Below are 26,134 nucleotides of genomic sequence, written 5' to 3'. Positions count from 1 at the left end.
TCCTGGAGAAAGCGCCAGGGCCTAAAAACAATGCCACCCCACTTGGGCATGGCGAGGAAAGCCCAGATCTGTGCCTAGAAAATGCAGAACAAATGTAAGTGTAGATGAGCCCTTCAAGGAGTATAGCAGACCTTGAGGAAGTTGAGTGGGATTGGCTTTCCTTGATCACCTGACTCTCAAGGTCAGGAAGTCCCCGTTTGTTGCTGGTTCTCCAAAAGGCCTGCCCGTATTTTGTGGCCCCCCCCCCATCCCATTCCTCTCCAAACTCACGAAAGAATATAAGAGAAAACAAGAAGTTTTAGGAAAATTAGGAAAAAAACCAAAACTGATTTAATTTGTCAGAGAACTCTGGGCTAAAAAAAGCCAGTCCTAAAAAGGACACACTTCTTCCCCCGACCCCCACTTAAATAACACTTGGATTAAAACACAACAGTCGCACACGACCCTCCTCCTGAGTTCTTCCTGCCATTCACTCACAGCCAGATTTTAGAAAATCACACTGCATTATCTATATAGAGAACAACTCACCCAAATACACACATACATACAACAGCAAGGCGCAGAACATCATTCTCAGTAAGGCTGGCCAGAAATCATGACTAGGTGCGAGAGGCTCTTCATGACTAGCCTTGGCTTCAGTGAGCATAAATTCATATTCTTGAGCACAAAGTGGTAGGCCGGCAGATTCTAAAAGCTGGATATGATCCCTCTCCTGCCATCGTAGAGAGTGCTTAAGATAAAAGGGAGGCCCGTCTGCAAAAGGCACTGAGTAGACCCACTCTCGGAAAGCAGAGGCCAGGTACAAAGGCATTGCCGGGAGTGTGTAGCTAGCACTTTCTGCATGTCCATTTCTTCAAGCCCTTCTCCCAACCAGGCCCACACAACAGCAGCATCCACCTCCCTGCCTGTATCTGAGAGAAAAACAGAACCTCTTTTCCTCTCTCCAAAGTGAGAACAAGGAAGAGGAGATAAAAGGTGAGGGAGCCTCAGGATGCTAAGAGTACCAAGATAAAGGTCAGGCCATAACCCAACACAACTGGCACAGAGCAGCATGTGAGTGGTGGCACCTTAAAAGACTAAGGCTGAGATCCTGGCACCACTTACCTGGGAGTAAGCCCCACTGAGCTCAGAGGGACTTGGGTGTCTTTTTTTTATGTGGTGAGGTTTGTACTGTAACTGTTTTATTGCAGCACAAAGCTCTCATGGGTCAAAGCCCACTTTTGTCAAAGGCAAGATATACATACAGGGAGAAGGCAAGGGGTTGTTATTAGCGGAGACAGATTGCCTAACAATGCAAGAGAAAAAGGGGGCGTCACTTTATAATGTGCATGGCACAAAAGCCAAGAGAGTTTTAGGCAGGAGATTCAGAGTAGGTGCAGCCCATTCTCAGCAGATGAGGAGTGAATAAAACTAAAGAGAGGCAATTACTTTTCTGTGATGAGCTCTGCAGCCCAAGACTTCCAAAGCTTTATCCTCTGAAACTCCAGTGGAAATACAGCAACTTGGGCATGGAAAACTCCCCATTCTCCTGCACTGCTAGACCCTCTGGCTTCACTTTATAATTCCATCTCCCCTCCTTCTCTCCTTTCTGTGGGGATGAACTTACGTATCTGTCATGAAACTGAGGTGATCACTTTGCGAATCTCACTCAGAGGTCCAAATGAGCTTGTGCTGGGGGGGGGGGGCAGAACTGGGAGGGGGACCCTTTTGACGTTGCATCTACTGACAGGGAACAGCAAATGTCATGGATCTCCCACAACTCTCATTCTGTATGGAAACTAGGAAGTACCCTATCTGTTTCCTTTAGCTTTCCCCATCAGTTGGCACCTCCTGGATGTTCAATGGGTGACAGCAAGAACTTACAAATACCCCCAAAACACAGTCGTCACAGACATCTGAGGTGCTGCCTGCAAAATAAGGCAGAACTGCAACCCCCCTCATGCACCTTGGCACCCAGAGCTAAGCACCAAACATTAAAACGTCCTTATGCGGCCTTCATTTTGTGTTGCCCTGAGGGGTGGAGAGGCAGCAGATCCGGAGCAATCAGGATGGGGACAGGCATAATATCTGTTGCACTTCAGGGTTGGTCCAAAGGCAGGAGGGCTACGAGAGAGCGGTTACCACAGTTCTTTATACACTTGACAAAGTTTTTCTCCGCGGAAGGACTAGCATCTACACGGCCTCCGTTGAAGAGGAATCGAAACAGCAGCACCCTTCTCAGTTCTGAAGCACTCCCTTATGGGATTTGGCAATGGGGAGCAAGGTAGGGGCAATTCAGTCATCCACCAGGAGGTCAAGTTGTGGCCTAGACAAGATCCTCTCAGTATTAGGAAAGGCAGATTTGTACAGCATAAAAACAGGTAGCATTGCAGAAGAACGTGAGACACTCACAGCAAAGTCAATGTGGTCCATGAATGGTGTGGCGTGTTAAAAAAAAGAAGAAGGAGGAGGAAAGAGGGTCCCGAAATGCTGGCTAGTTGTACTGCAGAGGTGGCACTAAGAAGAACTTGATTGAAGGCTCCAAGGAAAACAGAAGTCCTGCTGTCCAGAATTTTAAAAAACAAACAAACCACAGGTGTATCCCAGTACGGCAACCCAGATTTTCTAAAGCAGAGGTCAAGCAGAGCACTTGGAGTTATGTGTAACAAGAAGAAACTGTACTGTCTCCACTGCCAGAATGAAATCTCAATGGCTAACTGAGGCCCAGCCTCATTAGATGCTCCTTCGCAAAGGCAGGTTTTGCAAGGCATCCTTGAGGAACGGGACCTTCCGAAATCAAGACTTTGGCTTCTACCACCTACTCTTGCTGTAAGGAGATGAAGCCTGAAACAAAAGAAGAGATTGATACATTAGTTTTCTTATAGCAGGAATGGTATTTTAAGTATAGCTAACTAAAGCCAACTGGGGTGGGGTGGGGGCCGGAAACAAGCCCTTCTAAGTTTGGAACAGACTCTAGATTGGGTTGCACTCCTCTGAAGGATCAGCTTTGCAGTTCACACTCCACACTTACTGGAGTGTGGTTCAGGTGTTGGAGCTGGCAAGGGGTGCTTTTTAACAGCTTCAGTTGCTTCACCAGCCGCAATCCTATCTGGAGAGAATGGACCTTGCCTTGGTTACCACCTATTTATTAACGACATCCAGGCTTCTAAAAGCTGCTTAGACACTTCAAATGGTAGAAAATGCAGCCACCCACTGGTGTATAATTACAGTGTGTTTCTGGAACCAAATTAAAGTGTTGCAAATGACCTTTAAAGCCTTGGAATAGTTTGGGACCAGGTTACTTAAAGGACCATCTGCATCCATTATCAACCTGTTCCTGCCTTTAAGATCCACTTCAAAGGCCCACCTACAAAGACAATTAGGTTGGCTGGCTGGCAAATGCCAACCATGACTTTCTCAGTGGTGGCCCTACAGTTATGGTGCTCAGTTCCACATCATATATTCACTAGCATTTTATGCTGTTTAAAACATCTTTTTTAAAAACCGTATTACGAATTTTTGGGGGGTGTACATTTTTGAAAACTGCTTTGAAAAGCACTTTGCTTGAAAAGTGGTGTATAATAATCAGTGCTTTTTTCTTTTTAAAATGTTTAGGAGTACTCTCATTTTGACTCAAGAAAATCACCATTTGAAAACATTATTCCTGCTTATAAAACCCATTAAAAAAAGGGAAGAAAACCCCCATTTTATAGTTCAAATTGGGGAAAATAAATACAGTAAATGGACAAAAGTAAAAAGATTCACAAAATGTTTAGGGGTATGCGTACCCCCAGAAAAAAACCCCACAGGTAATAATAATTTTAAAATTAGCAATCAACCTAAATAAAATTTGCAGGATATTCCAAAATTCAAAGTGAGGACCAAATCACGGCTTGTATTTTCTCCAGGTTCTGAGGTTGCACAAGTTGTGCATTACTCTGCAAGGCACATAATATGAACTCACAGCCACATACAGGTCAGCTGCAGTCACATGGGTGCATTATGAATTGCAGAGATTGTATCAAGGCAAGCCGGGCTAGAAGCAGTGTATCAATCAGTTCAGAGGGGCAGAAAGATAGGGATTCACTATATATCTGTAGTTGGGACTGGAACAGAATTCCAGTCGTAGCTGCAGTAGCCAATTACACACCTGCCCGCTCTTTCCATCTTTCTGTGCCACTGCCTGCTTATTCTGTGAAATGTAGGCATCCTCAGCACGCAGTGTGGAATTGGCACTGCCCATCACTTGGCTGTTGGCTGTGGCGCGAGGGAGGATGACGTCATAGGGGCCCTCAGACTGGAAGCAAAACAACAACAACAAAAAGAGTAAGAAGTGAGTAGAAAGTGTGGTCAGAAAGGCAACCAGGAGCTGCAGTACGGTCAAAGAAACACAGAGCCAATCAACATTCTGCACGCGTCATCTATATAGGAATACAGATTTGACCTTCAATGAAGAAGGCTTGAACTGTTCCATTTTCAAATCACTAAAACATTTCCACTTTTCACCAGGCTGTATGAAACTTTTCCTGATTTTTGACATCATTTCCACACGTGAGAAACTGTTGGGACATGCAACAGATCTGAGGCTTTTTTAGATCAAAACAGAAGAAGAAAAAACTGTTTTGTTTTGACTTTTCAAGGGCACGACTCAGTCGGAGAGCATTTTCACTTGGGTCCCTGGAGCAGCATGGTTACATGCACACTTCAAGTTCACGCACACCTTGGATTCCTAAGTTGCAATATACTAAAACTTGCAAACAGTAGAAATACAGCAGCTGCTGCGGCGATACCAAAGATATTGAGTAAATGCCCAAATCCAGCTTCTGCCACATTGTTAGGTGAACTTCTGTATAGAAATACAAATGGATAGTAGGGAAGGTGCAAACTGTTAGGATATTTCCGTTCCACCTTAAAAGGGAGCAGGCTTTGTGAGTCACAGAGTCTGCGTATTTCCTGTTTCACAGGATGTTTCTGTTGTGTCTTTGCTTTCGTCTCTCTGTGCCGGAACACTGAAGCAGGCAGTCATGTTTTTCTTTGTTCTGACCAACGCTGAATAAAATTGTAAATAATACTCTCCTGCGTGCATCTTTCGCTGTGCATTATCTGCTGATAGAGCGTGCATCGGCTCTGGAATGTGGCAAGCTATTTCTGGAGCTCGTGTCGCTAATTGCTGATACTGCGTGTCTACGGGAGATTGATGGACGTCCGGAGACAACGTGGAGTCATGATGGACTTTGTCTCCCTGGCAGTATCCCAGGCAGTATCTTCTCTCATCATCTCTGACACCCCAAATTCACTGAGTATGTTTTGACTGTGTTCAGACAATCATGCCTCATTTTAATATGCTGAGGTGTGGATGAGCCTCTCTTGGCCATGCAGCCCCTTTTCATTCCTCTCTTGGTGTGAGCTGGCAAACAAATCATGGGACCTTCCAATTAACTATCGTTTCCAGTTTTGTCTGAAGCAGGAAACAATGATTAACAACTCTGGAATAAGCCAGGATATTAAAACCAACTTTAAACCATGGCATTGTGTCTGGCTTGTTTGAAGCTTTTCATGCTAACCATCGTTTCCCCCAGGAAACTATAGTTATTGGAAGACTTCCCGGTTCGTTTCCCAGCTCCTGCAAAGGGTTGCACCAAGGGCTGTGTCTGCAAGCTCAGATATAATAATCTGAACGCTTTCTTTGACAAAGTCAGATGACAAAATAGTCAGATGAACTGTCTTCCCTAGCCTCAATCCTTTCCCCTGCCACACATATAATCTCTACAGGACGACGCAGGCCAAATAAACTCCTTTGGTGTTGGTTTTTTTTTAAAAAAAAAAAAAACATGTCCCTGTCAAGCCTACTTCTCCCAGGAAGCAAATGAGGTGGTGAACCTGATTCTGATTGTACCCTCTCAGATTCCAAATGAGGGCTCGCATAACTGAACACCTATCCATGAAATAAAATGTTCTGAAAACATTTTTTTCAAACTAGGTGTTGTGGCAAAGGGTCCTAGGCTTGCCATCTGAATAAGGCGCACATCAGAAGCAGCTTCATCCTATTACCCTGCAAAATCAGTCCAGAAAGAGGGCTGCACTCAAAGACCTGTGAGTGTTACCGTATTTTTCGCCCTATAGGACGCACTTTTCCCCCTCCAAAAATGAAGGGGAAATGTGTGTACGTCCTATGGGGCGAATGCAGGCTTTCGCTGAAGCCTGGAGAGCGAGAGGGGTTGGTGTGCACCGACCCCTCTCCCTCTCCAGGCTTCAGGAAGCTCTGCGCAAGCCGTGGGAGCCCGTGGGAGTTCCCCCCGGGCTCCCCCAGCTTGCGCAGCGCTGCCTCTTATCCCGAAGTCCCGGCGCGCTGAGAAGTCACGACAGGGCTTCGGGTAGCTCCGTGCAAGCCACAGGAGGGCTCCCCCGGCATGCGCAGAGCTGCCTCTTATCCCGAAGCCCTGGCGCGCTCAGCAGTTGCGCCGGGGCTTCGGGTAGCTCTGTGCAAGCCATGGGAGGGCTCCCCCGGCTTGCACAGCGTTGCTTCTTATCCCGAAGCCCCGGCGCACTGAGCAGTCGCGCCGGGGCTTCGGGGAGCTCCGCGCAAGCCGCAGGAGGGCTCCCCCAGCTTGCACAGAGCTGCCTCTTATACCGAAGCCCCGGCGCGCTCAGCAGTCACGCCGGGGCTTCGGGTAGCTCTGCACAAGCCGCGGGAGGGCTCCCACGGCTTGCGCAGAGCTGCCTGTTCTGGGGGCTGGGGTCGGGGGAAGCTCGGGCTTCCCCAGCCTCGCGCCTTGGGGGGAGAAATAAAATTTTTTTTCTTTATTTCCCCCCCAAAAAACTAGGTGCGCCTTATGGGCCGGTGCGCCCTATGGGGCGAAAAATACGGTAAGTTTACATCCAAAGAATGCAAACACACAGAGTGACGCTGTTTATCCTGCCCCCTTATCTAGAGATAACTACACAGAATATCTGGATTTGACATTTATGAGAGGTTTCACCTCTCTCTGTCAGGAGCCAACTTCTCCTGCTGAACTGCTCAAGAGGATGTTGTGTTTTTCATTTTATTTTTTTTAAAAAAGCCCAACATTCTGGAAGCTAAGCTACAGTCGAGAAAGATAAGCAACACCAGCAGAGCTTCACACTCACTTACAGGCCCCTTGTGCATGAGAGCCATCTCTGTGGGCTGGTACACACTCGTCAGCAGCTGCCCGTTGTATCCGCTGTATGGGGACACAGGTTTTTTGGCTGAAAAGGAAGAGAAATCACAAGAAAGGTAACATTAAAAGGCACACAGGCTTGGGAGATCTTCAGTGACAAAGATGGTTTTCAGACAGCGCAGGCTGAGCAGAAGCAGAGAAGATTTTTTACTCAAATAAACCATGTAAGAGACAGAATAGTGGTTTGCCCCAGGTAACTCGGTTGATTAGAGCATGGTGCTGATTATGTCAAGATTGTAAATTCAATCCCCATATGGGACAGTTGCATCATCCTGCATTGCAGGGGGTTGGACTAGCTAATCCGAGGGCCTTCTGGCGGTTCCCTCACTGTGAGAAATGAGGTTACAGGGAACCAGGCAGAGGGCCTTCTCGATGGTGGTGCCTGCCCTGTGGAACGCCCTCCCACCAGATGTCAAAGAGAACAACAACTACCAGACTTTTAGAAGACATCTGAAGGCAGCCCTGTTTAGGAAAGCTTTTAATGTTTGATGTATTATGGTATTTTAATATTTTGTTGGAAGCTGCCCAGAGTGGCTGGGAAGGCCCAGCCAGATGGGCAGGGTATAAATAATAAATTTATTTTTATTTTTATTATCATCCTCAGGGTCCCTTCCAACTCTACAGCTCTATGATCCTATGATGCATACTTCGGTTTGTACCACTTTTTCTAGGCACAAGTCCATGACTTCCAGACATGGGTGCTAGCAGATCTTCTTTTTCTTTTTGGTCCCACCACTTTCCCCAGGAAAATCCACTGTTTGCTGCTGAATCCGAATACAGTGGTACCTCGGTTTAAATACTTAATTCATCCCAGAGGTCCGTTCTTAACCTGAAGCTGTTCTTAACCTGAAGCACCACTTTAGCTAATGGGGGCCTCCCGCTGCTGCGCGCCGTCAGAGCACAATTTCTGTTCTCATCCCGAAGCAAAGTTCTTAACCCGAGGTAATATTTCTGGGTTAGCGGAGTCTGTAACCTGAAGCATATGTAACCTGAAGCGTATGTAACCCGAGGTACCACAGTAAATGTCAATCAGGTTTTCCATGGATTGCTGTTTGTCCTAATTCAGCGGTAAACTGGGCTTCCCCGGGGAAAGAAAAAAATCGTGCTCAGACCTGTACCTGGAAGTCACAGAGACCTGTGCTTAGAAACTGCGGCACGAACGGAAGCATGGAAAAGCCCATACTCCACAATCTAGTGTTGAGCACAGAACTGAAGCAGATCACTGAGATTCCCCCCCCACACACACACGACAGAAACATGACTCATGTTAACGTAAGTTCAGCGTTGTGGGCACAACTCTATTGAACTCCCTCTTACTAGAAGTTCCGAGAGGCACCACCCATACAGAGTTTCAGACACCTGGAGACCTTTGCATCATGAATACTTATCTGACGTTTTAAATTTTCTGATGCTTGGTTGTTGTTGTTGTTTTTAAATAGATTTTAAATATCTGACATTTTTAATTTTTTGAGAATTAATTTACATTTTAAACTTTGTTTCTTTTGAGACCTAGATGGTGAAAAGCAGGTTGTGTTTTAAAAAATAAATAATTACATTAAAAAGGTAAAGGACCCCTGACAGTTAAGTCCAGTCACAGACAACTCTGGGGTTGTGGCACTCATCTTGCTTTACAGGCCGAGGGAGCCGGCATTTGTCCGCAGACGGTTTTTCCGGGTCATGTGGCCAGCATGACTAAACCGCTTCTGGTGCAACACCGAAACCAGAGCAGCACACGGAAATGCCATTTTTTACCTTCCCACCAGAGCGGTACCTATTTATCTACTTGCACTTTTTCTGGTGTGCCTTCCAACTGCTAGGTTGGCAGGAACTGGGACCAAGCAACAGGAGCTCACCCCATCGCGGGGATTCAAACCACAAACCTTCCGATCAGCAAGCCCACGAGGCTCAGTGATTTAGACCACAGCACCACCCGCGTCCCTCAAATAAATACATAGAATACCCTATATGGTAACCTCCAGATGTTGTTAGACTCCAAATCCCATCAGTCTCGGCCAACAACATCTGAACGCCACCATGTTGTCTACCCATGATATAGGGTCAGAGAAGGCGTACGATTGGCTTACAAGAGGCATACATGATGGTAAACTTCTCGCAAGCAGAAGAACCACGCCTAAAAGCCAAAATAAAGCATGCCAATTTTAACACACTACCCAATGATGCATTCACAAAGTTGCATCAAAAAGATAATATTTTTTTCTCAATTCAACATTGCAATAACTCATATTTAATTTACACAGTTACAAGAGCAGATCCCGGTTAAAAAGGGTGGGGTGGCAGCCCTAAATGATTGCATGGGCAACAATCACATTTGTACTCATTTTGACAGAATCGTTATATATGTATATTGTTGTAAACAAAAATCTGCCCTTTTCCCTTATGGGGTATCCAAGAACCTACATAAGGTCTCTGTATGGGCTCTTGGATACCCCATAAGGGAAAAGGACAGATTTTTGTTTACAACAATATGTATATATATGTATATACATACATACACAGAGAGAGAGAGGGAGAGTCAGACATACAAATTAGCCCTGAGAGAGCAAAACTGTTAGATTTCGTCTCCGTAATATACAATGCTTCATTTCATATGCCACTATGCGTTTGCAAAAGCCTTCACCTCTTTGCAAAGAAGTGATTGCTATATTTCTTCCATGCTGTTGGAAGCAAAGCAGGAAGCACTAACTAATCAATGTTCCCAAGTGCAACAACCATCAGAAGCCTGCTGGGGCATTCTGTGACTTAAGCCAGCCATAAAACAAAGCCTTGTTTGTGGGTAACTATAGACAGAGTAGGTTTTAATGAGCACCCTGTGCTCAGGAGACCTTTCCTAAATAACAGAGTCCTCTCTAGGGTTTAAGAAGCAAAGTGTGCTGTAATAAAATCCTGTCAGCCATGTAGTCATATGTGTGTATATTTTAGCCTATTGGTTTTTCCAACAAAGAATTGTGGAGCGGTTGAGATTTTTGACTGTGTGTGAAATGGCAACAAGCTTGGTTACTATTGCCATCAAACATACATGGGACTTCCATAGCCAATTCTTTCTCCTATCATAACCTAGTTGTGTTGTAGTTGTTGTTGTTGTTTACATTCACATACTGTCCTTAGCTTTGCTGTCTCCTTCTATAGAAGAGCAACAAAATGAAAGGTCTTAACTTTGGCTTCCTTCAGCAGTGTAGTATATATATTTCCACAAAGACTGAAATATTATTTTTTTTAAAAAAATGAAGTGGGGAGGGGAAACAATTTTGGAGTTGCTTCAGTGTCTGAAATATAGAGAATCAAGTTCTACAGGGAATCCAAAACTAGACACAGAAAAAGCAGATTACTTTTCTTTTCAATGCAGAAATATTCAGAAGTTCTAAACAAAGGAGGAATACATGGCAAAACTGATCCCTGAAAAGATAATCTAAGGAAATTCAAAGACATGGTGAATAAGTGTAAAACAGCAGGAAGCAGAGCATTTTGAAGTGAGTCACAGAACAATGCTGTGAGTTCTTCACTTCGTATCATGCAGATGAGGATAGTTTTGCATGTTGGGGCTTTTCTTGGTGATGCTTCTTATAAAGCCTGGAGAAAGAATGACAACAGCTTGTTCCAAATTGTGCTTTTCGGTGACACATACAGGTTTTTTCCCCCTGCTTGAAACTGGGGGAGGCTAAACTGGCAACAGGTTTCAAGAAGACACTTTCTGAGGGATTAAGGTGGAGTCTTAGGTGGGAGGTTGGCAGCCAAGAACAGAGGTTAGAGAGAATATATTTAAGTGACATTTTCAGCACAGGGAGCAATGCAGGAAATGGCTCCTTCTCACCCGGGCAAAGCAGCTTCTCATTTATATGTGGCACATATACCCCACACTTCATTTAGAAAGCTCAGAATGGCTCACTTGGGGATCCGTGATGAGCTGCAAAAGCATCATGTGCTCATGAATCATTTTCTAAGCCCGCTGGCAAAGAATCAGTGCCACAGTAGTAGATTCTTTAAAATAGGGCACGCACTAGTGAGTGGAGAGGGAGAAGTCAAGGTAATCCAATCATCAAAACAATTTCTTTACAGAAATACTCATCTGGGTCCATCATCTCATGCAGATGGAATTGTGGCCTTTTGAGCAACTACTTTCTAGGGCAAAAAGGAATCCAGCAATTTATTTTACAAGACGCGATTCCTCTCATTTAAGTTTCTAAACTCCTGAAACTAAAATTTTGGGGAAAGAGACACAAATCTTGGATTTGCAGATGTAAGATTATGCATACTGCCACCTTTGAAAATCTGAAGGAGTAGAATTTAGGATCCTCTTCCCAAGTTTCAAATTATCATCCCCTGAACTTGGCCCATGATGAAAGTAAAGCCAGTGCCATCCTGGGCTCCTTTGAAGGAAAGTCGGGATAGAAATTTAATAGATAAATTTCACACCGTCATGTTCTAAGCCAAACAATATATTTATAGCCCAATCCTATGACGCTCTCTGAGGTTAAGTGTGAAACAGCTTAGAGGTTTTATGCACAATCAAGAGGTATACAAGTTTTGTTAAATAAATAAATAAAAAGTCTCATGTAAAAGTTTGTAAATTTTCAGCTGCACATCTTCTCTGCAAGGTAGGTTTCCGAGTCTCAAAATCCAAAACAATTTAGGCAAAGCTAAATACTTTGCAAAGTAACCAAGATCTGAGCTGTGATTTGACCTAGCCGCTCTCGATTCTGTGTGGCTTATTAAATGAAAGTGAAAGTGACCGGAACATTAGAAAAGTCAGGAAACTGAATTACTACATCAGAGGAGGAGAGGGAAGCAAGGGCGGAAATCAGCCATAAGGCCATGTCTCTTCAACCGGAGCACAGAAAAGATGTCAGGTCTGTCTATGCCTGTGCTAGCCATTGTGTTGGGTTTTTTTGCCACAAGTCAAACTGAACATATGAGTGCTCTTGCGAGCACCGCTTTATGCGCGGAATTCTTGCATGCCTTGGTGTCGTTGCTTTTCCTTCCAAGTCTAATGAGCCAGGCAAACATGTTGTAACACAGATTGAGACAGGAAACCAACAGGGTAAGGCTGACTCTGTACCACAAGTCAGGCCCTGGTTCCTCCTGCTCTTCTCCAGGTATGCCAAAGATGCCCATCACCTGCTTGTGGCGCTGCCCACTTGCACTGTATTGTACTCTAAAAACTCAGAAGATAAAGACAAGGCAAACCTAAGCATTTTTTTAAAGCAATACAGTCATACCTTGGAAGGTGAACAGAATCCGTTCCAGAAGTCCGTTTGACTTCCAAAATGTTGGAAAACCAAATGGCAGCTTCTGACTGGCTGCAGGAAGCTCCTGCAGCCAATCAGAAGCTGTGGAAATCCTGCCGGACGTTCGGCTTCCAAAAACAGTTCAAAAGCCGGAACGGTCACTTCCGGGTTTGCGACGATCGGGAGCTAAAACGTTCAGGAATTAAGCTGTTCAAAAACCAAGGTACGACTGTATTTTAGAACAAGCCTTGTGGTGTTTATGCCTATAGAAAAGCACGATGGAAGTTTCCACAAACCAACCCCATGCCCACTGCCAAATACCTCTCCACAACAAGTATGCTGAGGCCTACCTGAAGAAGGTTCGTCCATTGAGAAGGCCTTGTTCTCCACAAACATGCTCTGGGATTTCTGTTCCTTGAGGATGGTTTCATATCCCACTCCCCGGGTGGGGTAGACATCTTCCTCGTAGATTTGCTCCGGTCCTGGCCGGATGACTTGGGAGATCTCTGGGATGACATAGAAGAAAATAAAGACGCAAGCGTTGGAGACGAGAGCAATGGCCAACGTGGGGTCGTCCCAGGCCTGGCCTCCTTCCTGCTGGTTGCCGTAAATGTACATCACAATCCACACAACCCAGATGGCCATAGAGAGGGAGGTGGTGAGGAGAACAAAGATGGCGTGCTTCCTCCAGTGCTTGTAACGTCCACACAAGACAGGCCACGAGGCAACGAAGGCAAGCACTTGCAGGAACATGACGTAGATCAGCGCCATGACAAAGTCTTCATTCTTCACCCGGCAGGGGTCCTTGGGCGAATCATCGCCCCTCACCACAGTGATGATGAGCCACTCAGCGTTGATAATGACCTCCACCAAGACGAGGAGCAGGGCCATGCCAAAGGTGACCCAGCCCCGGGGCCCGTGGTTCCGCCGGGCGAGGAAATTGAGGCTGAGGGAATGCGCCACCAGGCAAGAGAAGCACACGGCGAAGAGGACGCCGAAGAGGAAGCGTCGCGAGGCGCACGTGGAAAAATCTTGCTTCACGATGAAGGCAAAAGTCAAGCAGAAGAGCCCAAAGGTGCCAAACAACAGGAAGGCTTGCGTCCCTATCAAGCTCTTCTTCCGATAGTCCTGGACAAACGGAACGCTGGCCACAAGGACGACGGTGAGGACAAAGGTGGTCACGACACCAAAGGCGGCTACCGCCTCCAGCACCACGCCCCAGGCTGACGACAGGTCGCACAGGTTGTAATAGATGGACGGCAGCTCCTTGCCGCAGCCTGCCGGCGGCGATGGAGTCACTTCCGCCAAGCATACTTTGGTGGGAAGTCCCAGGAGCCAAAGGTATGGCAGCAGCGCCTTGGGTACACCCATCGTTTTGGAGCGATGACACATATTCTTTGGCACTTTGGGAAAGAACTGAAAAACAGGAGGGAAAAGACAAAGTCAGCGTATCCGAAAGAAAGCGTATTGTTATCAGAACTGGGCAATTTTGTAGTATCGATGGTGGTGTTTGGTTATATAACAGAACCGGTGATGGTCTATGCCAGCGTTTCCCAAACTTGGGTCTCCAGGTGTTTTTGGACTCCAACTCCCATCACTCCTAGCAAGTAGGACCAGTGGGCCAGGGATGATGGGAATTGTAGTCCATAAGCAGCTGGCGACCCAAGTTTGGGAAACCCTGCTCGGCCCCCTGTACCAGCACTGCTAGGCTCTGTCGGAGGTTTAGGAGACCAGCTACTGTACAGTGGTACCTCGGATTAAGAACTTAATTCATTCCGGAGGTCCGTGCTTAACCAGAAACTGTTCTTAACCTGAGGTACCACTTAAGCTAATGGGGCCTCCTGCCGCCACCGCCGCGCAATTTCTGTTCTCATCCTGAAGCAAAGTTCTTAACTTGTACTGCTTCCAGGTTAGCAGAGTCTGTAACCTGAAGCGTCTGTAACCCGAGGTACCACTATACTGCGTTAACCAACAATTAGTCCAGAGAGCAGGGTGACACTGGTGGTGACAGAAGCATTTAAAAACTGAAAAGGCAAGGGCCATGATTCATTTGGTACAGCATATAATGTACCTGGAAAGATGTAATGAACTTAAGAAGAGCGTTGCTGGATCAGGCCAAAAATCCCATCTAGTCCAGGCATCCCCAAACTCAGCCCTCCAGCTGTTTTGGGACTACAACTCCCATGATCCCTAGCTAGCAGGACCAGTGGTCAGGGATGATGGGAATTGTAGTCCCAAAACAGCTGGAGGGCCACGTTTGGGGAGGCCTGATCTAGTCCTTGGCCAACCAGATACCTACACAAATCCCACAAGCAAGACCTGAGTGTGATTCCCAACAAATAATGTTTATATATAGCAGGTTATATATATATATATATACAAGCAAAGTCTTCCCCTCACCCTGCCTAAAAACTTTTTGCCTTTAATTTGAAGTATATTTTGACCTCTTTCAGAGGGACAGGACTTGTATCCCTGCCTATTTGTTTTGGTCTTTGATTTCTTGGTCTTTGATTTGAATTGTTGTTGTTTTGCTTGTATTGTTTTTAATTGGTTTTAATATTAAGTCGCTTGTCAGAAAAACGATTAAAGCCACAAAAATTTGATGACCACTAGCACATCTTGCAGAAGAAGTGAGTTCTATTAAATCTGCACCATGTCTGCCTTCAATCTCCAAACCAGCTTCCTCGGATGGCCCCAAGTTCTCCTATGGGAGAGCAAAACTTACTCCATTCACTTCCTCCACAGTGAGGCAGGCCTGTGCCTCAGGGCCAAACAACACATTATGCAGGAGTTTGGAGATTAGATCTTCTGCCATTTTAATCGCAGCCAGGGGGGGGGGCTCCAAATGGGAGCAGCAGTGGAGCATGGATTGGGGGGGGCAGGCAGTGAGTGTTTTAACCCTTCCATCTGCCAATCTTCTCTTCCAGATCTGATCATTTCCCCTCAAGTTGCTGTTATAGCCCTGTTGTGGGGGAGGAAATGTTTGAGCCTCCCCACTCCTGAAGGGCTAATACAGTAGCTTTCGTTTCGGATAGGGAGTGAGCCGTGTCGGAAACTCAGATATACAGTGGTACCTCGGGTTAAGTACTTAATTCGTTCCAGAGGTCGAAACTGTTCTTAACCTGAAGCTAATGGGGCCTCCTGCTGCCGCCGCGCCGCCGGAGCACGACTTCTGTTCTCATCCTGAAGCAAAGTTCTTAACCCGAGGTACTATTTCTGGGTTAGCGGAGTGTGTAACCTGAAGCGTATGTAACCCGAGGTACCACTGTATAAGCTAGGTGCCAAATGGCTCCTTAAACCAAGATTAGAGTCGCCAAAACGAAATGTCTATTTTGGGACAAGACAACTCCAAAGTCTTATTTTTCAAGTGATAGGCTGACTGTGATTGATTCTCTGTTAGACACCTGGCTAGTTCAGATGACAACCTTGAGCTAGGCTACGGTAATAACTTTGAGAACTTAAAGAAGAAAAGTCACTTGATCCAGGGACAGGCCACATATAAAGACTCCGGTGGATACAGAGTACAGTGGTACCTCTGGTTACGTACTTAATTCGTTCCGGAGGTCCGTTCTTAACCTGAAACTGTTCTTAACCTGAAGCACCACTTTAGCTAATGGGGCCTCCCGCTGCCACCGGAGCACGATTTCTGTTCTCATCCTGAAGCAAAGTTCTTAACCTGAAGCACTATTTCTGAGTTAGCGGAGTCTGTAAACTGAAGCGTATGTAACCCGAGGTATCACTGTACACATGTCCCACAGTGCCTCTTTTAAATGACTGACCCTGTATATATTGGCCTATTCCTACAGGACGGAGCATGAGTGTGTGAAAACAGTCAAGATCCAAGGATCCCCAGATGGTGGAGATGTCAGGCATCATCCTGGCGCCCAGGTATCTTCACTTGGTCGCAAGTGGCCCATAGCCACGTGAAAAATGAGCCTGGCACATTTCAAGCACTGGGAGCGAGGAGAACCCCACATCATATATAGCTCGTCCTTGAGAGAGGGGGAGAGCCGCCGCCAATCTGGGTAAAGTACAGGGCTTAGATGGGCCACTGCCCTGGCTTGTCATAATGCAGCCCCTTATCCCATCCAAAGGCTATATGGGCAGGTGACACCACAATTACATAGACTCGGAGCAACGCTGAAGAGTATTTAAAATAATGGACCAAGGCGAGAAGAAAAAAAATAAACGGGTTGAGAGGAAGAAACCATAGACTCCCAGAGTGATCAGCAGCAATCCATTAAACCCTACCCTCTTGAGACTTCTTCCTCACTCCAAGGTTAGAGGCAAAAATACGCTAACTCACCGCACCACCAAACCACCAGCAGCCAGCCATCTCAGGCTTCACCTGGAGGCAGCTGCCTTTAGCATCTTGTTGGGATGATTTATGTCAGGCATCCTGCCCCATCCCCTGTGTGCCTCATCCTGACCTCCCTGGAAGCAGGCCAACAGTGAAATTAGCAATTCCGTTCCCAACGTCTATTACATGGGTAGGCAAACTAAGGCCTGTGGGCCAGATCCGGCCCAATCACCTTCTAAATCCGGCCTGCAGACGGTCCAGGAATCAGCGTGTTTTTACATGAGTATAATGTGTCCTTTTATTTAAAACGCATCTCTGGGTTGTTTGTGGTGCATAGGAATTCGTTCTCCCCCCCCCCCCAAAAAAAAATACAGTCTGGCCCCCCACAAGGTCTGAGGGACAGTGGACCGGCCCCCTGCTGAAAAAGTTTGCTGACCCCTGGGACTCTATTACCTTGATTTCTTTTGCAGCAACAACAACAAAAAAGACCTCAAAGTGCTCACAAAATTAATATAAAATAAAGATTTGCCTAAGCAAGGGAGGCATCCGGCTCCCTGTCCCTCTCCTCCAGATTGGCACATTGCTGAAGGCTGGAGAGGAGAAGCTAGGTCAGGCAGGCCAATGAAAAATGCCTGAATCCCCCCTTTTTTGTGGCTGTGTTTTGAGGGATTAGAGTTCAAGGAAACAGAGGTGACTTTTAGATCATTATTATTTTTGTAGAAATCACTTGGGCAGGGGAAGAAGAACACATCCTCACGTAGGATGTCATTTCTAAAAACAGCTGTAACTGCAGCATAAAAGGGGGGGGGGAAAACAAAATAAGGAAGAAAATGAAATAATTAGCTGCCCCACTGCAAAGCATATTCCCAGACCGGCTATGTTCCCCCTGAGAAAGAATCGGCCGGCAAACTGTTGGCCTCCCCTTGGCTGCCACTCAACACTTCTTGGTTCCCAGGCTTAGAGGATTCCAGATGACTTCCGAAAGAAGAGAACTCTCTCACATGCCTTCCAAATCCGCTTGTTGTGGGACTTGGATCATGGGCTAGACCCAGCTTCTGGGGATTGGGGCTTTATGCTACAGCATGTGAGAGCTAGCGCTGCTCCAGCTTTCTCTCTCCTGTTCAGACAGCTGCTTCTTGTACTAACTGAGAATGCTGGCGCCCATTCAGTTTGGCTTACCTTTAGGAGTACTGGCACGAGGCTAGTTCAGCTCCAAAACGTAACAGTCCAACAGAGTGAATGCCGCACATCCTCTGCTTTGCAAAAGCACGTTTTCCAGTCTCAAGGTAAAGCACCGAGAAGCAGGAAGGTCCCTTATCCTTTCAGTTTCTTTTCTGAACTATAACCATCATAAAGTTTGAGACCGAATGATGCAAGGTTAAAATGAACTAAATGCATCAGACAGCTTTTAGCAGGGACTGTTCAAGGACCTGTTTCATTGGCTTAGGTAAGAATAAGGCCTGTCTTGTCATAGTTTCAGCACCAAGCAAATATATTTTTTTTCTTCTCCAGGGCATTTGGGCAGCCCCAGAAACTAGTTGCTTGTACAGTGGTACCTTGGGATGCAAACGGGATCCGTTCCGGAGCCCCTTTCACATCCTGAAGCAAATGTAACAAGCGATGGCATGTCTGCGCGTGTGCGGGTCGCGTTTTGCCGCTTCCGCGCATGACGTCATTTTGAGCGTCTGCGCATGCGCGAGTGATGAAACCCGGAAGTAACACGCTCCGTTACTTCTGCGTTGCCGCGGAGCGCAACCTGAACGCGCTCAACCCGAAGCACATTCAACCCGAGGTATGACTGTATTCTGATTATGCTTTTAATAGGCTTGTTTTTATTTTTATACTGGTTGTAAACTGCTTTGGGACTTTTCGCAGCGGGCAGCAATATATAAAACTAATCATCATAGTAAACAACCTATATCCTGGTCAGTCCTAAGAACCAACCTGCACTCTATAGATCATCACCTATGTGGCTTTAATTGGCTCCATGTAATGTATTAGCCTAGATGAAATCCTGAGAAAGTAAGACCATTTAATTTTTTAAGACTGCAGTTCTATCGGTGCTTCAGAAAACATACAGCTCAAAAATCAGAAAGAGGCAGGAATGATCGGAACAATGATGGAGCAACAGGATATCGTCCATGTAATGCCTATGCTCAACTGAAGCTCAGAAATAGCTGTGCCCTCCATGTTGCAGACTCCAAATCCCATCATCCCCCAATCAGCAGGGCCAATGGTCAGGGTTGATGGGAGATGTAGTTCACAAAATCTAGAAAACACTATGCTGGCTACTACTATGTCCAAGCAGAGCTCCTGCACCTTTAAACCACTACCAGACAGGCAAAAATGAAACAGACACACATCTTTCCATCATTACATCTCTATGCCAAGGGACGGCAAACCTGATTAATTTCTGCCCGCAAAAGGGGTGCAACCATCTTTTTCTGGCAGTGCTCCTAGTAAAATGGAAACCGTTAGGACAACTCTTATCTGAGCTGAACACCTAGGGGTTTGGGGCATGAATGTTCTTGTTTCAGATGAGACCATTGATCTGGGAGGGCTTGACACACAGAATATTTTCTCAGCTCTGCAAGTCTGCAATTCTATGAAAGCCAGAGCACTTATGTGATTTCCTCCCCAGCTTACATAAATCAGCATTGCATAATTCAGCATTTTCTAGTCGCCAAACTTGGATACTTTTTATGGTGTGGAATATTAGACTTCCTGCTTAAGAGATTATTTATCATCCCACTACTGTTAAAAGAGGGACGTGGGTGGCGCTGTGGGTTAAAGCCTCAGCACCTAGGACTTGCCGATCGAAAGGTCGGCGGTTCGAATCCCCGCGGTGGGGTGCGCTCCCGTCGTTCGGTCCCAGCGCCTGCCAACCTAGCAGTTCGAAAGCACCCTCGGGTGCAAGTAGATAAATAGGGACCGCTTACTAGCGGGAAGGTAAACGGCGTTCCGAGTCCTGCGCTGGCTCGCCAGATGCAGCTTGTCACGCTGGCCACGTGACCCGGAAGTGTCTGCGGACAGTGCTGGCTCCCAGCCTATAGAGTGAGATGAGCGCACAACCCTAGAGTCTGGCAAGACTGGCCCGTACGGGCAGGGGTACCTTTACCTTACTGTTAAAAGAGTTTTGTCTGGTGGCTTATCTGTGGACAGAGAGAAATTCAAGAATTCCCTCTTGTCTGGAGGTGCAAGACTAGCTTGAGCAGCAAGAAGTATGCTGGTGGTTCCGTTTGCCAGTCCACACCTCTCATTTCAGTACATCTACTCCAAATAAACTTCTTCCCTGCCCTAGCAGCTGGACAGGGCTTTGTTTTAGTTAATGTGGTTTCCATCTCAATAATCACACAGTTAGACTGCTTAATGATTAAGCCACTAAACTTGCAACGCATTTGTGCGAACGCATTCACTTTCTTTGCAAAGAATTTGCAAACTTTGGGGGGGTTGAAAGGAAAACAACAAACCTGCTCCATTACAGATCAGGTATCACATATACGTTATTTTCAAATGCACCATTCTATATGGCCCATTTCATTGTTTGCGTAGGAAAAAAACACACTACGTTCCAGAATTGTGGAGACTACGGATGATCGCTATGTGGCAATGGGATCCACTGTTTCCTGCCTAGCACATAACTGTGTAGATTGAACAATAGCTGCACTTCACTCTGGAAGCCACTGATTTGTGGTGAGGCTTTAATTCTACTCTGCCAATCATTTCAGGAAATAGGCAGGTTGATTGCATCTCACACCTCAAGAGGTGGGGTTTTTTTAATCACTCCTTTCAGCAGAGCCACAAAGTCCCCTATGGCTTACAGGCTATCCACGTGATAGTCAAGATGAATGATGAGGAGCATGAGAAACACTTGCGTGTGGTGCTACCTCCAACAACTTGTTGTTGTTGTTTAGTCGTTCAGTCGTGTCTGACTCTTCGTGACCCCATGGACCAGAGCACGCCAGGCACTCCTGTCTTCCACTGCCTCCCGCAGTTTGGTCAGACTCAAGCTGGTAGCTTCGAGAACACTGTCCAACCATCTCGTCCTCTGTCATCCCCTTCTCCTTGTGCCCTCCATCTTTCCCAACATCAGGGTCTTTTCCAGGGAGTCTTCTCTTCTCATGAGGTGGCCAAAGTATTGAAGCCTCAGCTTCACGATCTGTCCTTCCAGTGAGCACTCAGGGCTGATTTCCTTAAGAATGGATGCGTTTGATCTTCTTGCAGTCCATGGGACTCTCAAGAGTCTCCTCCAGCACCACCTCCAACAACTGGGGAGGCTCAAATCCACACACTCACAGGGTGGGATCTCACAGTCTCACAGTCTCTCTCAGCCTATCCTACCTCACAGGGTTCTTGGGAGGGGGCAGGAATACTATGCATGCTGCCTCGAGCTCATGGTGGGGGGGGGGAGTCGGAATATGAATGCAACAAATATAAATACATTTTTCTAAGTCCTTCTAAGCATGTGTAGAAAGCTGCAGTCTGCATATGGAAACCGAGGTACACACCACCAGCTTGCTGTTACAGCCTGGAAATTATAGTGGAAACGTGCAGGTATTCTGGTGTTCTTTTTTCCCCTGCGGCCACGGCATGCCCAATAGTCGCTCAGTCCAAACTGCTCTGTGTACTTGAAGCATTACGGCAGCATTCTGCTCTGCAAGTCTGCATCTCGCAAAAGGCAGGGGGGTGCTACGAATGCGGCAATTATAGTTCTAAGTTTCTCACCGCCACTCCTTGCCTCAGGGTTTCCTCGCTGAAACTGCTTCCCTGAGCACCTGGGTCTCTATGGAACATCTATGGCACATGCTACACAGCTAAGAGGAAGGAGAGACTGTGTCCCAAAGCATGGTCTGAGTGCATGCATGTGTTTAGGAAGAGGTGCGCATGGGAGGCGGCCTGAGAACCCCACATGCATTGCCTTGAGTGCCAGGATAGAAGAAACCATCATTCGGTGAAGACTTGGCCTAGGTGCCGCCCCACCTCTGTCTTTAAGAGGGAACATTTTTGCCCTGCTAATGAACAGCATTTGATCAACATTAACCCATGCAAGCTCCTGGTGTAGATCCCCCAGTGGGAGTTATTATGGAGAAGAGCAACGTGGGGTTGGTGGTAGTTCTGTTAACATCACTGCTGGCTCACCAGAACTCCCCCCCCCCCCAAAAAAACCTATATTCTCAGTGAAGTGGCTTAACTTTCATCCTCGCTTTCCCTACAGATCCCAAACTGGCAAGAAAACGGTGCTCACACCACGTTGAAACTGGGCACTTGCTGATCTTGGCAGTGACTTCTTGAGATTCGATTTGGTTTGCTCTAACGGGTCATCGCTGGCTAGGGATGGCTCCACGGGTGACCACGCAGAAGGTCCCAGGTTCAGTCCTGGGATCTCCAGTTAAAAGGATCTTGGGAATGAGGAAGAGAAAACACCCCTTGCTCGAGAGCCAGTGCCAAACAAAAGAAAAACCAAAGTACTGAGCTATATATAGGCAAACGGTCTAATTTTTAGTAATAGCACAGCTACACACGCTATCAACATTTCTCAGGAGCAACCAACATGTTGCATTAATAATAATAAAAAATAATAACCGTGTAGAGGCACTGCTCAAAGGGAGAGGAATCACATGCCAATGTGAAACCACAGCGCTGACACAACCGCAGATGCCTGATTATCATCTTCCAAAGCAACTACTCTATTCCAAACTTAAAAATGGAAAGCGTAATGCTGGTGGTCAACAGAAGAGGTTTAAAGACTCTCTCAAGGTAAATCTTAAAAAATGTAGTAGAAACACCAACAACTGGGAAACACTGGCCTGCGAGCGCTCCAGTTGGAGAACAGCTTTTACCAAAGGTGTCATGTTGTGGGCTTTGAAGAAACCTGAACTCAGGATGAAAGGGAGAAACGTGCCATGAGGAAGGCATGCTTGGCAAATCCACACCGTGATCAACTCCCGCCCAGAAACCTAGGTCCCTACTGTGGAAGGATGTGTGGATCCAGAATTGGCCTCCACAGTCACTTATGGACTCACTGCAAAAACCATGTTTATGAAAGACAATCTTACTCAGCTAGGAAGGATCGCCAAAGAAGAAGAACAGTGCTGACATTTCTGCTTGTTTCCATGCCACCTCAAGAGCACAGAGCAAGCCAACCACTTTTGTTAAACACTTCAGGGTCTTTTAAACTTCTCCACTCATGTCCCTTCTTGCACAACAGAGGCTTGGGTGGGTGATCTCTTTCACTGCACTAAATAAGGATCTTGCATAACACAGCATAGGGACGTGTTGTGCTTCCCATTCCAAAGAGCAAAACCCCCAGTGCCATCATGGGCATGTCTTCGTCAGAGCAAAACAAAACAATCCATGCAACTTGCCATGTCCCCCCCCCCCCAGTTTAACTTCAGAGGCCCAGGCTGTCCCGTCCCGTATGATTCACTCCTTCTCCAGGAAGCAAGCCACATTTATCAAGGTAGCTGGAAGCTGTTACCGGATCTGTCTCAAGAGGCTGGTTCCAGCTAAGAGCCTGGTGTGGGCAGAGGGCAGGAGAAAAGGCAAGGGAGGAGGAAGCAAGGAGAGACTATCTATTTTGGAGAGCAAGAGAGAGGAATGGTTTGGAAAGTCAGGAGTTGGTGGAGCAGATCCTATTGGATCTCGCCCTTCTCACCAGGGTTCAAAATCCCCCAAGGACTTCTCAGGAGAGGGTGCCCGTTGGGAGTAAGCACTGGCCTCATCCCCAATCGTTGTACCTAGGATTGGCTTTTTCGTATTGCAGGCAAAATAAAAAATGGGGAGTTCCTGAAGGTCATATAGCAAAATCAGCAAGCAAGCAAGAAACTGTGGGGCGGCAGAGGGTTCATATTCCACTCCAAATCGCAGAGCTATACTCTCACAGATGGGACGGCCTGTCACCTGCCTGAAAGCGGGGGTTGGCAATGTGGCCTAGTGGGCACACATGAACCTGCAGACCTTCTGTGGCAGCCTCAGGGTCCCTGCCTCTCCCCGCTGCTAAAACTAGGCTTGGGAGAAGCATTCTATCCTAGCCAATAGAACGTGTGAGGCACTCACAATTGTTTCTTCGGTTTGAAAAGTGCCCACTAGCCCGCAAGGGTTGGCAACCCCTACAACGTCATCCACTGGGCAGTATAACTTTGGTGTTTGGGATTTGTTTTAACTTGGTTCTGAGATGGGAGCTTGGCAAGGCCTTTTCACCTACTCCAGAGCTTGGAAAACTATGTGACCCCTGGTCTGGAGTCCAAAACTCCAAACCCACTTAAACAGGACCAGACAGAAAATCCCTTGCCCAAAATCTACATCTTAGTACTCTCCCCTTAGTACCGCAGGACTCCTTCCCTTTCCCAAATCAGAGCTCACCTGGTTCTCCACACCAACCCACACCACTCCCATTCCCACATTACCAGGGCAACATGTGAGAGAAACAACATTTATTTATCTGTCACACTGGCATCATGCCCTTCCTCCAGGGCACTTGGGGTGGCACATATGAACTTATCCCACATTATCCTGCCAATAACCCCAACCCACTAGCAAGCTTTGAGACTGAGCAGAGATTTGATTCCTGGTCTTCTGGGGGCCGATTTCATTACTACCCCACCCTCCACTATAACTCACAACTCGCTATGGTTTAGTTTCCCCTATTCCAGTTATTAGATCCTACGGGAGGATTAAAAGACAACCTAGTACATAGGCACAGATTGCATTTTGCAAACCCTTTGTCCTGTGCGTTTCTGTGTATAAACAGAACTACCACCCCAGCGGTTAAACAGAGGCCAATTCACATTTTGCCAGCCCAGATTCTCAAAACCCTTCGACTTGTCTCCTTGCTGAAATCTAACCATTGGGGGGGGGGCTATTTCCTCTCTTGTTTAAACAGGCTTTCCTCATCTCCATTTTTCGAAGCTTCAAACCTCCCTCACCCAGTATCAAATACCGATTTTTAAAAAGAAATGCCTAAATTAGAAAATCTAAACTCAAATGCACACCATGACAGTACGTATTATTCTTCGGGGGAAGCATCTGTATCAAATTCAAACACTACAACCGCGCAAGCTATTTCTAACGTATAGTTTAAAGGGCTAACCTAGGAGTTCCCCCCAACGCACAGGCTAGAGAAGGGGAGATTGAGAACAAGGAGACAGGGGGTGTTGTTGTTAGACCTGCTCCGTCCCTTCCATTCAGCCAAGGGAGGGGAACACCTTTGACGCACACAAATATTCTGGAGTCAACCGGGTCAGCAAGGCGGGGGGGGGGGGAGAGAGGTTCCAAACTTTTAGAGACCCGTGCGGGGGAGTGTGAGGGAGATGGATCAGCTCTCCAGTGGGCGACTTCCACAGAAGATCCGCACCCCAGGCGCTCTTACCTGCCTCTCCCCACCGCGGAGGACAAAGCCAAGCGGCGCCAAGCCGGGCGCCCGGGACTCCGAGGCGGTTACGGTCCGGCCACCACCACCTGGTGCCTTTCACAATCCGGATCCGAAAGTTGAGGCTCTGGGAGGCAGGCAGGCAAGCAGGCAGGCGGCGCAGGGGGCGTGCCGTGGCAGAGCAGCCGCGCTGGGCGCGGGTGGGCGCGGAGAGGCGAGCCGGGCGCGGAGAGGCTCTTTCTTCCCTCGCTCGGCGCTCCCTCGCTTTCGGCTCCGGGAAGCTACGAGCTTGACATCACGGTGACATCAGCCCCCATGCAAGGCTCTTATCGGGCCTTCGCCCAGCCCTGTGCAACCAGATTGCAGGCTAATCAATCACCTTCCCCGCCCACCGGCCCCGAAATCTTTGTGTCTCGAGTAGACGTGCCGGAGCGAAAGTGCAGCCTCCTCTTCCTCCGGCTCATCCTCGAGTCGGTTCTCTGGCGCTGCGATTCCAGACCTGGTTTTGTGGCCGACACTCCCCCTTTTCTCCTCCACGCCTCTTCCTTCTTTCTTCATTGTATTCAGGCGCTCAGGTACAACAAATCCCGCATGACTGGTGAAGCTTAAATCTTTCGTGTGCGCGCGTTTGTTTCCAAGCTGCATTTCACAACGAGGTGGTGGCCCCGGTGGCTTAATTGCAATAAGAAACGTGGGGGGGGGGGGGGCTGTGGTGAACGCATGTGCTCAGAGGCACTCTGCATATGCTCAGAGGCACCCTGGGATTTGTTGTCGCTACATCAGCCCTGTTCTCACATCAGTGGGATCTCTTTGGGCTTGCTGCCAAATCACAAATTGTAGAATCGTAGAACTGTAGAGTTGGAAGGGACCACAAGGATCATCTAGTCCAACCCCTTGCAATTCAGGAATCTCAGTTGAAGCATCCATGACAGGTGGCCATCCAACCTCTGCTTAAAAACCTCCAAGGAAGGAGAGTCCACAGCCTCCCGAGTGCACTTTCTTCCCTTGCTCTGCACTCCATTACTTTTGGCTCCAGGAGGACACA

General features: G+C 47.2%; 1 protein-coding gene across 1 annotated transcript; it reads right to left on the bottom strand.

Moving 5' to 3' along the window:
* Positions 1–307: 307 nt before the first annotated feature.
* GPRC5C (G protein-coupled receptor class C group 5 member C) lies at positions 308–26,134 on the bottom strand. Its single transcript, XM_083427798.1, has 5 exons — positions 25,090–26,134; positions 12,772–13,837; positions 7,112–7,206; positions 4,130–4,276; positions 308–2,823 (listed from the first exon to the last, which is right to left on the bottom strand). Exons 2-5 carry the CDS (start codon positions 13,811–13,813, stop codon positions 2,791–2,793), a joined length of 1,317 nt encoding a protein of 438 aa, XP_083283924.1. The 5' UTR covers positions 13,814–13,837; positions 25,090–26,134; the 3' UTR covers positions 308–2,790.

Source organism: Podarcis tiliguerta, assembly GCF_965153285.1.
Source record: "Podarcis tiliguerta genome assembly, chromosome: 2".
Lineage (NCBI taxonomy): Eukaryota > Metazoa > Chordata > Lepidosauria > Squamata > Lacertidae > Podarcis > Podarcis tiliguerta.
The sequence above is the reverse complement of the archived record's forward strand: the minus strand, read 5'-3'. Positions and strand labels throughout refer to the sequence as shown.

Excerpts from the sequence above, each read along its gene's own strand:
- GPRC5C (XM_083427798.1), bottom strand. The coding sequence starts at position 13,813 with ATGTGTCATCGCTCCAAAACGATGGGTGTACCCAAGGCGCTGCTGCCA. Across the intron at positions 7,207-12,771 it reads AATGGACGAACCTTCTTCAG|CCAAAAAACCTGTGTCCCCA; the intron begins GTAGGCCTCAGC and ends CTTCCTTTTCAG. Across the intron at positions 2,824-4,129 it reads AAGATGGAAAGAGCGGGCAG|GCTTCATCTCCTTACAGCAA; the intron begins GTGTGTAATTGG and ends CTTTTGTTTCAG.